Below are 12593 nucleotides of genomic sequence, written 5' to 3'. Positions count from 1 at the left end.
GAAGTTTTGAGGTGATTTTTGGAAATTTCATAAAAATCTGCAAACTTAGATTAGCTTTGCGGCTTGATACTTTGGAGTAGAAACACATGGGTACCCATTTTGAATTCAGGGCAATGTGTACTTTCCGAAAATATATGGCTTTCTGGGGTGAGCATCCTTTTTTGTAGTGTTATCCCACATAAAATGATATAAATGTGTTGATTTTGCAGGAGCTGAAATGACAGAAATGACTGATTATATGGGGGTATGTTTATATTGGGGCCCCTATATGCCACATACTTAGGTAAACCTATACATATTGGGCATCAAACTGTTCAGTGGACCCCTGGCGTTCATATTTAGGGTGTTTTATTTGGTTACCTTATGACCTGTAGGAGATAAGATACTATAGACTGGAAGCTTTGAAGCATTTTTTTTTTAAATTTCACAAGTCAGTTGTGCCTATTCTGAATTCCCCAGAATCTGTTCTTTCCAAAAATGTATAATTTTCTGGGATAAACCTTCAGTTGGTTGAATTTTTGGCCTTGAAATCTAAAGTATGTAGCTTTCTGAAGCAGTGCTTTGGAAATTTGGTAGTGTACTACTGGGAGTTTTTGACCTATACAAGTGAGAAATCTCCATAAAACTATATATATTTGGTATTGGCACGTTCAGGAGACTTTCCAAATCAGTTGTATTTTCGTGCATAAAATTTTTGTTTCTGGTATGTGTGTTTACATTATGGAAAATATGATTTTTTTAAAAAATTTTTAGACGTTTAGAAGCCTATATCTTGTTGCAGAATTGGAATTACACCATATTCTACCATATTTTGAAATCTTAGGTTGTCCTGAAAAAAAGAATATATTGTTTTCCTGGGTAAACTAAAAGTCCCCCCGAGGAAAGGCCCCTAAAGTGAAACAGTGCAATATGTTCAAAAATTGTCTGGCAATACAAGTTCCGCTTTGACCAAAACGGCTGGCAGTGACATGGTTAATAAGTGATAAGTTGTATTTTATATAAGCTGCAAAAAAACAAACTGTTTCCTGCTAGACTTTTTTTGTTTCAGACCTCCTGAAGTTTAAGGACCTCCTTAGCTCATACTAATGTTAGAAAATATCTACAAATTACATTAAAACATCAGAAAATGTGCAATTAGCCCTTTTGGTCCTTCTGATGATCCTACCCATTACTTTGTGTCCCTTGGTGGGCAAGCCCACAGTATGGGAACCACGGTGCTAAACTGCAAGAGACACTATTTGTAACAGTATATAAAATGTTGTTATTGTAGTAGGCACTTATACAATAAAAAGCTGCTTTTAGTCATAGTTTATAAAGTAAGGTATGCAAAAATAAACATTTGCTCTGCTCAAAAAAAAGTCAATAAAGGTAACTCGTTCTTCTGCATTAGGGCTCTGGTACACGGGGAGATTAGTCGCCCGCGGCAAAACTCCCTGCTCGCGGGCGACTAATCTCCCCGAGTTGCCTTCCCTCTGCCATCCCACCGGCGAACATGTAAGTCGCCGGCGGGATGGCAGACGCGGCGGCGCGATTTCGCGCAAATCGCCGAAAAAGACTCGCGAGTCTTTTTCGGCGATTTCCCGAAATCGCGCCGCCGCGTCTGCCATCCCGCCGGCGACTTACATGTTCGCCGGTGGGATGGCAGAGGGAAGGCAACTCGGGGAGATTAGTCGCCCGCGAGCAGGGAGTTTTGCCGCGGGCGACTAATCTCCCCGTGTACCAGAGCCCTTACTGTCCCTTTAAAGTCATGCATCAGTCAAAGGTGGCATTATTTTTGTTAAATGTCTGAATTCTATTGTGTGGGTATCTGCTCCCTGTCTCTTTCTGTGCCTTTCATTTATGTGTACAGGGCAGGGTAAAGAGTGCAATCAGTAACCCTGGTTCCCGGTCCCTGTCTTCTCCCAATGTGCCACCTGACCAGATTAATTCTCTAGACGGCAGCTTCACTACAATGACTGCTTGTATTGAGTGTGTGTCTGGGCTATACACATGCCAGTAGTTCCCATCTCTTTCAATGCTTTTTATACTTTATTTTACAATGAAGCACAGTGCATTTCTACAATATTATCATTGACTGCCTTGAGGCATATGACATACATCTATCAAAAGAGTGTTTGTGTGGCTCTGAGGATGGGTGCTGTATTTAACATATCACTGACTGAAACATAAACCAGCAATGTCTGGTGGCCTGAGAATGCTCAAGAGTTCAGTTATTATGTCCCTGGTACCATGAAAAACTCTCTTGTTTAAGTATTTTGCCTTAAAGCTAATTGGGTACATCACTCACTCACAAGTTAAAGACAAAAGATGCTATGCAACAAGTACATATGACTAAAGTGCTGTACAACAAAATCAGAGAAAGTATTTCAGTTATACTAGTGCCATTTGGATTAGAATAATCGTCCCTGTGCCAGAAACAGGTGACGTAATAATAAAGTATTTTTAGGTCCAAAAATATCTATTCAAATTGATATCTGTGTAAGTGTAAGAAAAACCTGAAAGAAACACATTTTGTTCCAAAACTGTGGTGCTTGGCACTTGGAGCAGTAACAAGTCCAAAGTTAGGACCAGAGAGAATTGGGGAGAATGCCTAATTAAGGTGAGAATTTGCTATTCTTGGAATCAAGGCTGAATGACAGATACATCATGTTCTTATATCAGTAATCTAGTTTGAGTGAAGGGGGTCCAGACCAAAAGCTGATGACTTGAACAGAAAATGTCATACAAGCACTAGAATACGGGCACCACTGGCTAGTGGTTTTATACAGGTCATGCAACTATGACACAGCTTCTAATTGTTTATGCCTCAGCAATTGACTAATGGCACAATTGGCTTTGCCCATTACAGTTCAGTTTAATGGTTTAAATTTCCAGAGAAATACATTTTACTTAATTTTCCATCGTAGATTAGTGACAACCGGGATGGTATGGTAAAGAAGAGTTGAAGGCTGGAGCCAGACAGATTACTTTTTTGTATTGTTTTAAAGCAAAATAAATGTCCTTTATAACATAACTGGCCAAAGCAGAATCAGATTTTATGCTGCCTTAAGTCTCCTGTATTTTTATATTCTTTATTTATCCATGGTCAGTGCGGTGTTCCGAGGCCCAAATCCCCACCCCATTAAACATAGGTTTATTATAAACGTTAATATGTCTAAATTCATATACTGTATATCATTTTTAAAATTAAGCAGCCTATTGCTATAATTATGCAAAGACTTGTATTTGCTGCACAAATCTAAAGCTTGTGAGGTATTGCACTACTTTTGGTCCAGCCACAAGAGATAATTTGGCCCTACAAAGGACAAAAAAAATTAGCAATATGGGAAGCACAGGAGGGCCTGCCCAACCTTTATCTGGCCAGATAGATATAGGTTGGGCAGGTATCAGCTAGATATCTATATCAGTATAGAGTAACTGAGTCACTGTTACAAAAAAGAATACAAAGTTTAGTCCACTGGGTGTGGTATCTGTAACTGTATGTTAGAGTACTGATCATTTAGACATGAGTCAGATTTGATAACTTACCTTTCTTTCAGACACTGTTAATGGAAATGCTGGCTTCAAATAGTACAGCTCCACAGGTAAAGGAAGAAGTAAAAAGGTTCTCTGGGCCCCAGCATGAAAGAATGGTTGATTATTTAGCTATTTGATCTCTGTCCACCAAATGTAAATAAATATTGTTTAAGTTGCATCATTTCCTGCAAGATTGTTTATTTACATAACCTGGAGAGAGATCAAAAAGCTAAAGAAGTTTGTGTCCTGCCTAGTAGGGTGGGAAACAAGGAAAGAAAATGGGCAGGGGATGGAAGGCTAAGGGCATATACTGACCTCCTGACCACAAGAGTATGTGATTGAAAAATCAAATCCCTTTCTACGCCATGCTTATTCGTGTTTGCAAGGCAAATCCAGATAATAATAAAAATGTGCTGGCAGTCATAATATTAATGGACAAATTTATTAAAAAAAATGATAATTTAACCTTGAGGTACATATTAAAATATGTTCCTCTGTAAATATCTACTTCAGCTGATATCTTGAACAGGGACTTTTTGTAGTTTAGCTGCTATTAAAAACATAATTCAGCCTAGACCATGTAATGTTTATAAAGTGCTTTACAGTTTGACAGTCTAAGGGAATACAAGAGTATATAATAATTTAGCAAATGAACTTATACCTTTTCCACTTTGTGATAACTAGGTTGTGGCATATCAGCATGCCAATGTGATGATTAAAATCCTTCTGAATTTACTGGACATGTATTTCTCCCCCATGCATCATCTTTTGTTCATATAAATTGCTCATCCAAAATATTCTAGCCCCTTTCTGATAGAGTTGTGGGATATTAAAAGACCCTTAGCTTTCTTCTTAGCCCAGACCGTATGCTGCATCATTAGCAAACCAACTCCCCTGAGATGCTGATGTGCATTTAGACATCAATATTTTCCAGCCCACCACCCCCACCCTGTAGTAGACACCCTATGCAGCACCCACCCTCCATGATCCACCTTCACTTCTTTCCTAGCAGTCAGCCTACAGAAGCATAAGGAGGGGTGGACATTACTCTGCACTATTGCATCTCTCACTAGTTCTACCCAGCAACACACGCTAAGACTATTCTTTCTCTTTCACATTGCTCTAGGGCTGTGCCCTATTGTCCTCATCTTCTTTTTTCCCTTAACCTACCATTCCTCCTCCTTGCCCTTTTACCCCCCCATCCTTTCTTATTCCCTCCCCCATTCTGCACTCCATCTGCTTCTTCTATCACCCCCCCCCCCTCCCTGCCTGTTGTAAGGGAAAAAAATCATGCACACATTTTGAAGCTTCACCCCGCTGTTGCTATGGGAACCAACACAGCGCATAGGCCCATGAAAAGGAGAAGCTGTAGGCGCCTCCAAAGCAAATCTCTGTAAAACTCTCCACCCTAAAGCAATGTATTAAAGGGACTTTTTTCCTTTTAAATAGGAAGTAAGAAAAAAAAACTTTTGCTCTTTTTTTCTTGTATTTGCATCACAACTAAGTGTTATGCCAATTACCTGATTAACAATACCCAGCTAAAAAAAAATGCAACATAGCAAAAAAATATTTATTTATAATATATATATATATATATATATTCTAAGAGCGAGAGATACAGGTACATGCCATGTAGCAGCAGCATGTTGGATTCTTTTATAAACAAGTCAGTAGCTTGGTAGCTGCGCTTGACCAGTCACCCTTATCTCTGACAATATGCCTCAGGGCAACAGTGCATTGACCTTTATAGGCTATATAAAAAGTCTAGGGCATATTTAACCGTGCACATCATATAACAAAACCAGGAGCGGGCATTAACAGACGGTACTCCTCTCTTTCTGGTGAACTACAATTTCTATCGCACCGTTCCAAAGCTCCAACAGCTGGAGAGCCGAGCATTTAATATGTTTTATTGCCTCCAGGCAGCCCCTCCAGCATTCAAAGGGATGGCAAAAGGCGGGAAGTCTCTAAGCAGCTGCCTTATTGCATTCAGTCATGTGTGCCGGAGTAGGCAGCTTCTCTTCAACACGTGACTCGCCCATGTCGAACCCGGCGCACATGAAACACACAGCCCTACTCATGCCGTAATAGTAAAGGGAAAAAGCTGCTGCGGTGTCAGATCTGTCTGGGGGGACACACCCACCTTCTATGTAGCCTTCGCCTTTTTTCACTAATGACAATCGTTGATGTTTGGCTTGGACCCTCCCATCCCCCCGCTGTATAAGGGGTGCGAACAAAGACCAAACAATGGACCACGCCATCTATTATCAAGCTCCCTAGTGTACCTCCACATAGCCCCCTCCCCACTTTGGACTGGTTAATGGGCGCTCAGGCTTTAAGGGAGAAGACTGAACCATTCCTGGCATGTGCATGAGCGTTTGCAGCGCTTTGCTGTGTACCAATTAACTGGATGTTTAATTGTCATGCACTCTGGATATATTCATTAGCGTGTTTATAACGTATAAGTATTTAACGTTTTGAAGCTGCACATAATGAAGCATCCCTCCGCATACACGCATATTCCATTAGGGATATCCGGCTGAGAAAGGGTTACACTGGGGACAGTAATAAATCAGTGGGTCATATCTAAGGGGCACTGGAGGGCAAAACCAAACAGGGGTATCTTAAGAGTGTGAGGGGGGATTTTTTTTTTATTTTTTAACAAAAGCTTCCCGTGATTTATTTCTCCCCTCCCCCTTCATCCCTAAAATTCTTCCCTAACCTCACCCCAGCTGCCGAGTTAACCCTTTCACACACTCCCCCCACATGGGAATGAAGGGGGTGGGGAGAGAAAATACATTCCAACAAAAAAAAATTGCACTTTTACTCGTAGACACAAAACTAAAGCGCCACCATCACCCACGGTCAATATTGCTGCTGTAAATGTGAAACTGAATGGCGTTTAGTCAATCACTGTCACACACTAGATCCCCGTCTCTTGAAATGGCTTTCGCCCACATTAAACGAGGAAATAGGGGCTTCTATTGGCACATCACAAATCACACAGAATTAGACGTGAGCGTTTAGTTAGAGCCGTGGGCTACATATATATGTATATATATATATAAAATGGCAGAAAGCAGAGATACAATGTATTTATTGGGAGGCAGCAGAGACAGGCTTTCTCTCACATCTGGACACCAGACCAAACTCATTTTCTCACTTGTGATCTGCAAAAACCGAAATGTGATCGTTTCCCTTTTTAAATACTCTCTAAATGGAAGCGAATGGGGATCATTTCCATCAGTTAATGGTTGGGGGGAGTCAATCTGTTGATCAGCTGCGAGAGGAGAAATGGAAATTGGAAGGGGGGGGGGGCTACTGAGCCTCTCGGCTCTAATCTTAACCGTAGCATCCAAGAAGCCGCCAACACCTATTTCCACAGCGAGCAATGCTTAGCCTCAATCGGAACAATCCAACTTGTGGCTAAACAGCTCTTGTTGAACTACAACTTCTAGAATGCCCCCACAGCCCAAGCTGAGAGTTATAAATCAGATACCGCTGATCGGGCGCATGTTGCATTATAGCGTTAAATTAATAGTTAAATGAATAAACAGTTATGTGGGATTATGTTGTGACGCTTTTCAGCTGTACATCCCCCCCCCGTGCAGTATTAGTATATTAGTGCTCATGATAACCCCCCCACCACCACATTTCATGCAATGCCCGGGCTGCATTGTTCTGCCCTCAAACGCCAAGCCCCTCCCCCGTTCTTTGTCTAGCTCCTCTCTGATTGGCTCAACTCGCACTGGGTCTGCCGTCATGCTTTTGGGAAGCCCATTCATCTGTGCAACTTGGGCGTTGGACTCCGCATCTTATTAGCGAGCGGGGAGATTTCTCCATTTTCCTGTTGTATCCAGCACGGTTTACAAATCTGGGGGATTTTTTTTCTGTCTGTGTGTGTGTACATAGAATTATTTTTTTTCGGGGAATTTGCAAAGGAAGGAAGAAATATTTTTCACCCCCCCTCAATTTTTTTTCCGCAAGCCTTCATCTAAATTGGTGAATATCTCTCTTCCACTTTATTTTCCCTCCCCTCCTTTTTGTATAGAGGAGTTGCAGCTGCGTTCCTCCGGCTCTCATCTCTATTGTGTCCAGGCTTCAGCCGCCAGCAGTCACATCTCTTTGTCTCCCTCCGCTCTCCCTTTCTAAAGCCCGGCTCTTGTTCAGTTGCGGTGCTGCTCTCATTCTATTTGACTTTATATCGCCTGTCGTAGGTTTTTCTTTATATCTATATCTCGTCTCTTGGGAGTCACTTCTGCCTTTCCATTTTTTGTTGGATACACAGAGAGCAATGGGAGCCCAATTCTCCAAGACCGCAGCCAAAGGCGAATCAGCTACCGCCGAGAAGCCCGGAGAAGCTGTGGCAGCGTCCCCATCCAAGGCGAATGGCCAGGTAAATGCCCGTCCATCTCTCAGTGCCAGACTTTAGTGTTTGGCACATGGACCCCCTCCCTCTCTCATTGTTAGACTTGTAACTGGAACCGCTCGACTTACTGTCTGGAATTGGGGGACTAATTGGGGGTAAGCGTCCCGTCCATCTCGTTGTGCTTATATCGCTCCCCCCCCCTCCCTTATTGTTAGAATGTGCCCATTGCTATACCTGTTACGGGGACTAGTCCATGTGCAGCCGGTTTGTGGGGACCAACACTACCTGTTACCGGGACTAATACATGTGGAGATTTACGTGAAAGATGTTGTTGGGTTAGAGCCTGCCGAGCCCGCCGCTAATAGATACACGGCTCTCACTGGCAGACAGCATGGGCGTCTGTAATAGACTTAGCCAGCCACCGAGCGTGGTCCAGCAACATGTGGCTGCAGCCAGTAGCCATTGCTTGGTATTTAGGCATCTGTAGCATTTGCTTTACCCGCTGGCTGCCGTGTGGGGCTGGGCTCTCAGCCGCAGTCTGTATATTATAAATGTACGCTCTAAAGAAGATGATGCTATGTACAATAGTGATATAAATACGTGCTCCGGGTTTGCTGGTGCCCATGAACATTTTCCTGCAATGTATGGGGGTGTTGGTGGGGGTCTTCAGACGCCATTGTGTAAATCAAGGGATAGAGCAGCCCCCTCCCTTTCTTTTCTAATATCTTGTATGAGAGGGAAAGCGCAGGCTTTGTCTCCCGTTCGCCTCTATATTCTGCCTAGAAAGAAGGCGTGATGTGGAAGCTAATGCACTTGCAGTCTGAGCGAGTTCCTCTGGGCTTTGCTCACTAGATGGAAGCGCAGCGCCCTCTGCTGGCCTGCATTCGCCTATGCACCTTAAGACTTGAACTCCAGTAGCTTGGACGGTGGAGGAGGGGCATGATCACGGAGGGAATTGCTTGCCAACTCTCTAGGGCCACCTAGCGCCCATTGCGTGATAGTGTAATCTGATTTTGGGTGTAGGTTCTTCATGACACTGTTATTATATAGAAATGTTCAGACTGTAACTCTTTGCTGTTTTGCTGGCTGTGGTGTTATCCCTTCATGTTGGATCTTTGGTTTATGGACTATGTAGGTGAGATGTCTAGATAAGCCTAATTATGTTTAGTCTGTAAAACAGCTTGTTTATGCTAAACCTGTCCCCTAGCATGTTCCCATGCTCCTTTCCCTAGCTTTTATAAATTGAATATGTATCTAGCTTGATATAGGTGGGTCAGAGCTTAACTGATCAGTTTAGATTGTCCTAAGATGATGTGATGCTGGTAGCTCAGGCACTTCAAGTATTGGTCTGTTTTGGAACGATTATAAAGACAATTGGTTTCTCTTTGAGGCTGTGTATATAAGTGTAGTGGATAATATATTGAAAAGAGATTTCCACACCAACCTTATCTTCTCCAACTGACCTGTGAGTTCTGCAAGTATCTGAGTTGTAAAATAATGGTTCAATTCCTGGTGTTGTAGAGGAGGATATCTGCAATCACAGTTTATGGCTTTAGTTCATGTGTTTGGACTATAATGGACTTTTTATATATAAAAAAGCCATTTTTTAAACACCATTTTAGATGTTAATTTATTTTGCACTGCTCTGTTATATGCTTCAGTGTAAAGGTTGGGGTAAAAATACATTCACAAGGAGTGTTGCAGTTTTTATGACAATGTATGTATCCGCTAGAGGGCAGTACTACAAGCTGTGGCTGAGGCTCTGTTTCTTCTTAGAGCAAAGAGGCTTGGCAGATTCCACTCAAGTCATTTTTATATGCATTCAGGCTTATGGACATGTTTTATTCACTTAAGCCTACAGCTAAATTAATTTTGCTTTAAAATGTATTTTGCGTTAACTAGAGGAGATGTGTTCTGCTAAAACTTAATTGTTCTTGTTTTTTTTTGTTTTTTGTTTTTTTTTCTTCCCTTCTTTAGGAAAACGGTCATGTAAAGGTAAATGGAGATGCCTCTCCTGCTGCAGCTGAGGCTGGAAAGGAAGAAGTTCAAGTCAATGGGAGTGCCCCTGCTGAGGAAACAGCCAAGGAGGAAGCTGCTTCAGCTGAGGCAGCTCCAGAGAAAGAGGCAGCTGCATCCCCCACTGAAGGGGAGCAGGCAGAACCTGCTTCTCCAGCTGAAGGAGAACCTGCAGCTAAAACAGAGGAAGCAGGGTCAACCTCTACCCCTTCTACTAGCAATGAAACCCCCAAGAAGAAAAAGAAGCGTTTTTCATTCAAAAAATCCTTTAAGTTGAGTGGTTTCTCATTTAAAAAGAACAAGAAGGAGAATAGTGAGGGAGCAGAGAATGAGGGTGCTGCTGCCTCCACTGAGGAGGCAAAAGAGGACACTGCTGCAGCTGCTCCTGAGGCTGCTAACAGTGAGGAGGCCAAACCAGCCACAGAGGAGGCTCCTGCAGCCAGTAGCACAGAGGAGAAAAAGGAGGAGCCTGCAGCAGCATCTCCTGAAGCAGTTGAAACCAAAGCAGAAGAGGCTGCACCAGAAAAACCTGCAGTAGAAGAGGCAAAACCTGCTGAGGAGCAGAAGCCTGAAGAAAAACCAGCAGAGGAGGCCCCAGCCCCAGTTGCTGCTCCTGAAGCCCCATCCACTGAACCAGAGGCACCCAAAGCTGAAGAACCAGCAGTTCCTACACAGGAAGCTACATCTGAATCTAGTCCAGCAGCAGATTCAGCAGAGTAAAGAAATGGCAGTTTTGAGATAATCAAAGGACTTTTTTTCTCCCCTTGTTTGTTTGTTGGAGTGGTGCCAGGTACTGGTTTTGGAGAACTTGTCTACAACCAGGGATTGATTTAAAGAAATTTTTTTTTCTGTCTTTCTCTCCTTACAGATCCCATCTCAAATTATGTTATCACCATTCCAACAGGCCGAGGTCAAAATCACGTCATCGGCCTTATTCCTTTTTTTGCATCAGTATTAATGTTTTTTGCGTACTTTGCATCTTTTATTGAAAATGTATACTTTTGTCAGTTTATGGACATGCGCCCATACATGAAGGAGATGGGTGGGTCTTAAGGGGGTTTATCAAATGAAGTGATAGAGGGCCACATTGGGATTCAGGTGGTGCACACACTGCCAAGATATTGTGCCACGTGGAATGGGGTTTGTGTTTGTTTTTTTTTTTTTTTTGGTTTTTTTTCTTTCATTTGGGCTTTTTTTTTTTTAAGAAAGTTAAGTATTTTGTGAGGGGCAGCCTTCTACAAGGTTTACAACACTAAAGGTCTTTACTTAGATGGCAAGAAAAACTTAAAATAAAAAATCAATACCCAGATCATAGTTTTAGTAATTCATTTAAACCATAGGAACTTTTCACTTATCTCATGTTAGCTGTATCAGTCAGTGATTAAGTAGAAATACGAGTTGTATAGGCTTTATTGTTTATTGCTGGTTTATGACCTTAATAAAATTGTAATTATGTATTACCAGCAGGGTGTTTTTAACTGTGACTATTGTATAAAAGGAATATTGATTATCCAAAAGCACATGAAGTTTGCAACTCCTTTCCACCCTGCCCATTTTTGTAAAACTGCAGTCATATTGGACCTTTTAAACACAAATTTTAAACTCAACCAAGCTGTGATAAGTGGAATGGTTACTGTTTCTACTGTGGTATGTTCTTTTTGGTTTTTTTTTTTTTTTTTTTTTTCCTTTTTATTACAGCAGACAATGCATTCTTTTCCAGTTGTCTTTAAGAATTAAGGAAAAATCTTCAGATGCAATGGGTTTTTGTGTAGCATCTCGTCTTTCATGTTTTGTAAATACTGGAGAAGCTTTGACCAATTTGACTTAGAGATGGAATGTAACTTTGCTTACAAAATTGCTATTAAACTCTTGCTTAAGGTGTTCTAATTTTCTGTGAGCACACTAAAAGCGAAAAATAAATGTGAATAAAATGTATGATACGTTTTTCTCTGCGTCTCTTTGTAGTGTTAATGCTAACTGGTTTTCTGTTTATAATGGCACCTGCTTTATACTAACTTGCATGGGCTGTAATAACACATGGCCTTTCAAATAACCTGTCTTAGGCAGGGTTGAAATAAATCTGTAAATATCTAGTAAAAACATTGGCGTGTTCTGCACGTGTTTGTTTTTTTTTTTTTTTTGCATATTTCTATGATAAAATGGAAGCAAACTTATAGCTTTTGGCCTGAGTAGCTAGCAAAGGGGGCAGTATCCATGTGTGTTCTTGGGACATGCAATGCTTTTTACTATTTTCATATTTGTATTTATTTTGTGCATTAATTACAGCAAAACAGTAAAGCTGAAAACACTTTAAATTCTTAGTCCCACCTTCCTTTAGAACAGTTGTGGGAGATGGAGGTATTTAGACTGCCCTGCTCAGTTTACATGGTTACAGCAGTTCTAATGGATGTGCTGTAGAAGGAAAATTGAGGCATTTTTATGAGTTCCTGGAGATGGCAAATATAAACTTGTTTCTATAAGAGGACAACGAGCAACACTCAAACTCTTAAATGCAACATACACCCACCCATATTACAATTTAGAATTACTCTGCTTGCTCTTCTGAGAACTTTCTTTTAACTTACACCAATTGTTTTTCTTCGATTTCATGATATTAGCGTTTCACTGGACAGAACTTGAACATAAATGTATACTCTCCCTTTTTAACCACATGCATGACCTATTGTGGCTG

At 41.5% G+C, this 12593-nt stretch overlaps 1 protein-coding gene across 2 annotated transcripts; it reads left to right on the top strand.

The window, feature by feature from the left end:
• The first annotated feature begins 7182 nt into the window (after positions 1–7182).
• marcks (myristoylated alanine-rich protein kinase C substrate) lies at positions 7183–11991 on the top strand. Of its 2 annotated transcripts, none has more exons than XM_031901649.1 (3): positions 7183–7518; positions 7807–7912; positions 9863–11991. In XM_031901649.1, the coding sequence occupies exons 2-3, from the start codon at positions 7811–7813 to the stop codon at positions 10619–10621; spliced, it is 861 nt and encodes a 286-aa protein (XP_031757509.1). In that variant the 5' UTR covers positions 7183–7518; positions 7807–7810; the 3' UTR covers positions 10622–11991.
• The last annotated feature ends 602 nt before the right edge of the window (positions 11992–12593 follow it).

Source organism: Xenopus tropicalis, chromosome 5 (assembly GCF_000004195.4).
Source record: "Xenopus tropicalis strain Nigerian chromosome 5, UCB_Xtro_10.0, whole genome shotgun sequence".
NCBI classification, from domain to species: domain Eukaryota; kingdom Metazoa; phylum Chordata; class Amphibia; order Anura; family Pipidae; genus Xenopus; species Xenopus tropicalis.
This window is presented reverse-complemented; position numbering and strand designations above follow the sequence as displayed.

What these genes read in the sequence shown, in the direction of transcription:
- marcks (XM_031901649.1), top strand. Translation starts at nt 7,811, where the DNA reads ATGGGAGCCCAATTCTCCAAGACCGCAGCCAAAGGCGAATCAGCTACC. An exon ending in CATCCAAGGCGAATGGCCAG is followed by an intron (nt 7,913 to 9,862) that starts GTAAATGCCCGT and finishes TCCCTTCTTTAG; the next exon opens with GAAAACGGTCATGTAAAGGT.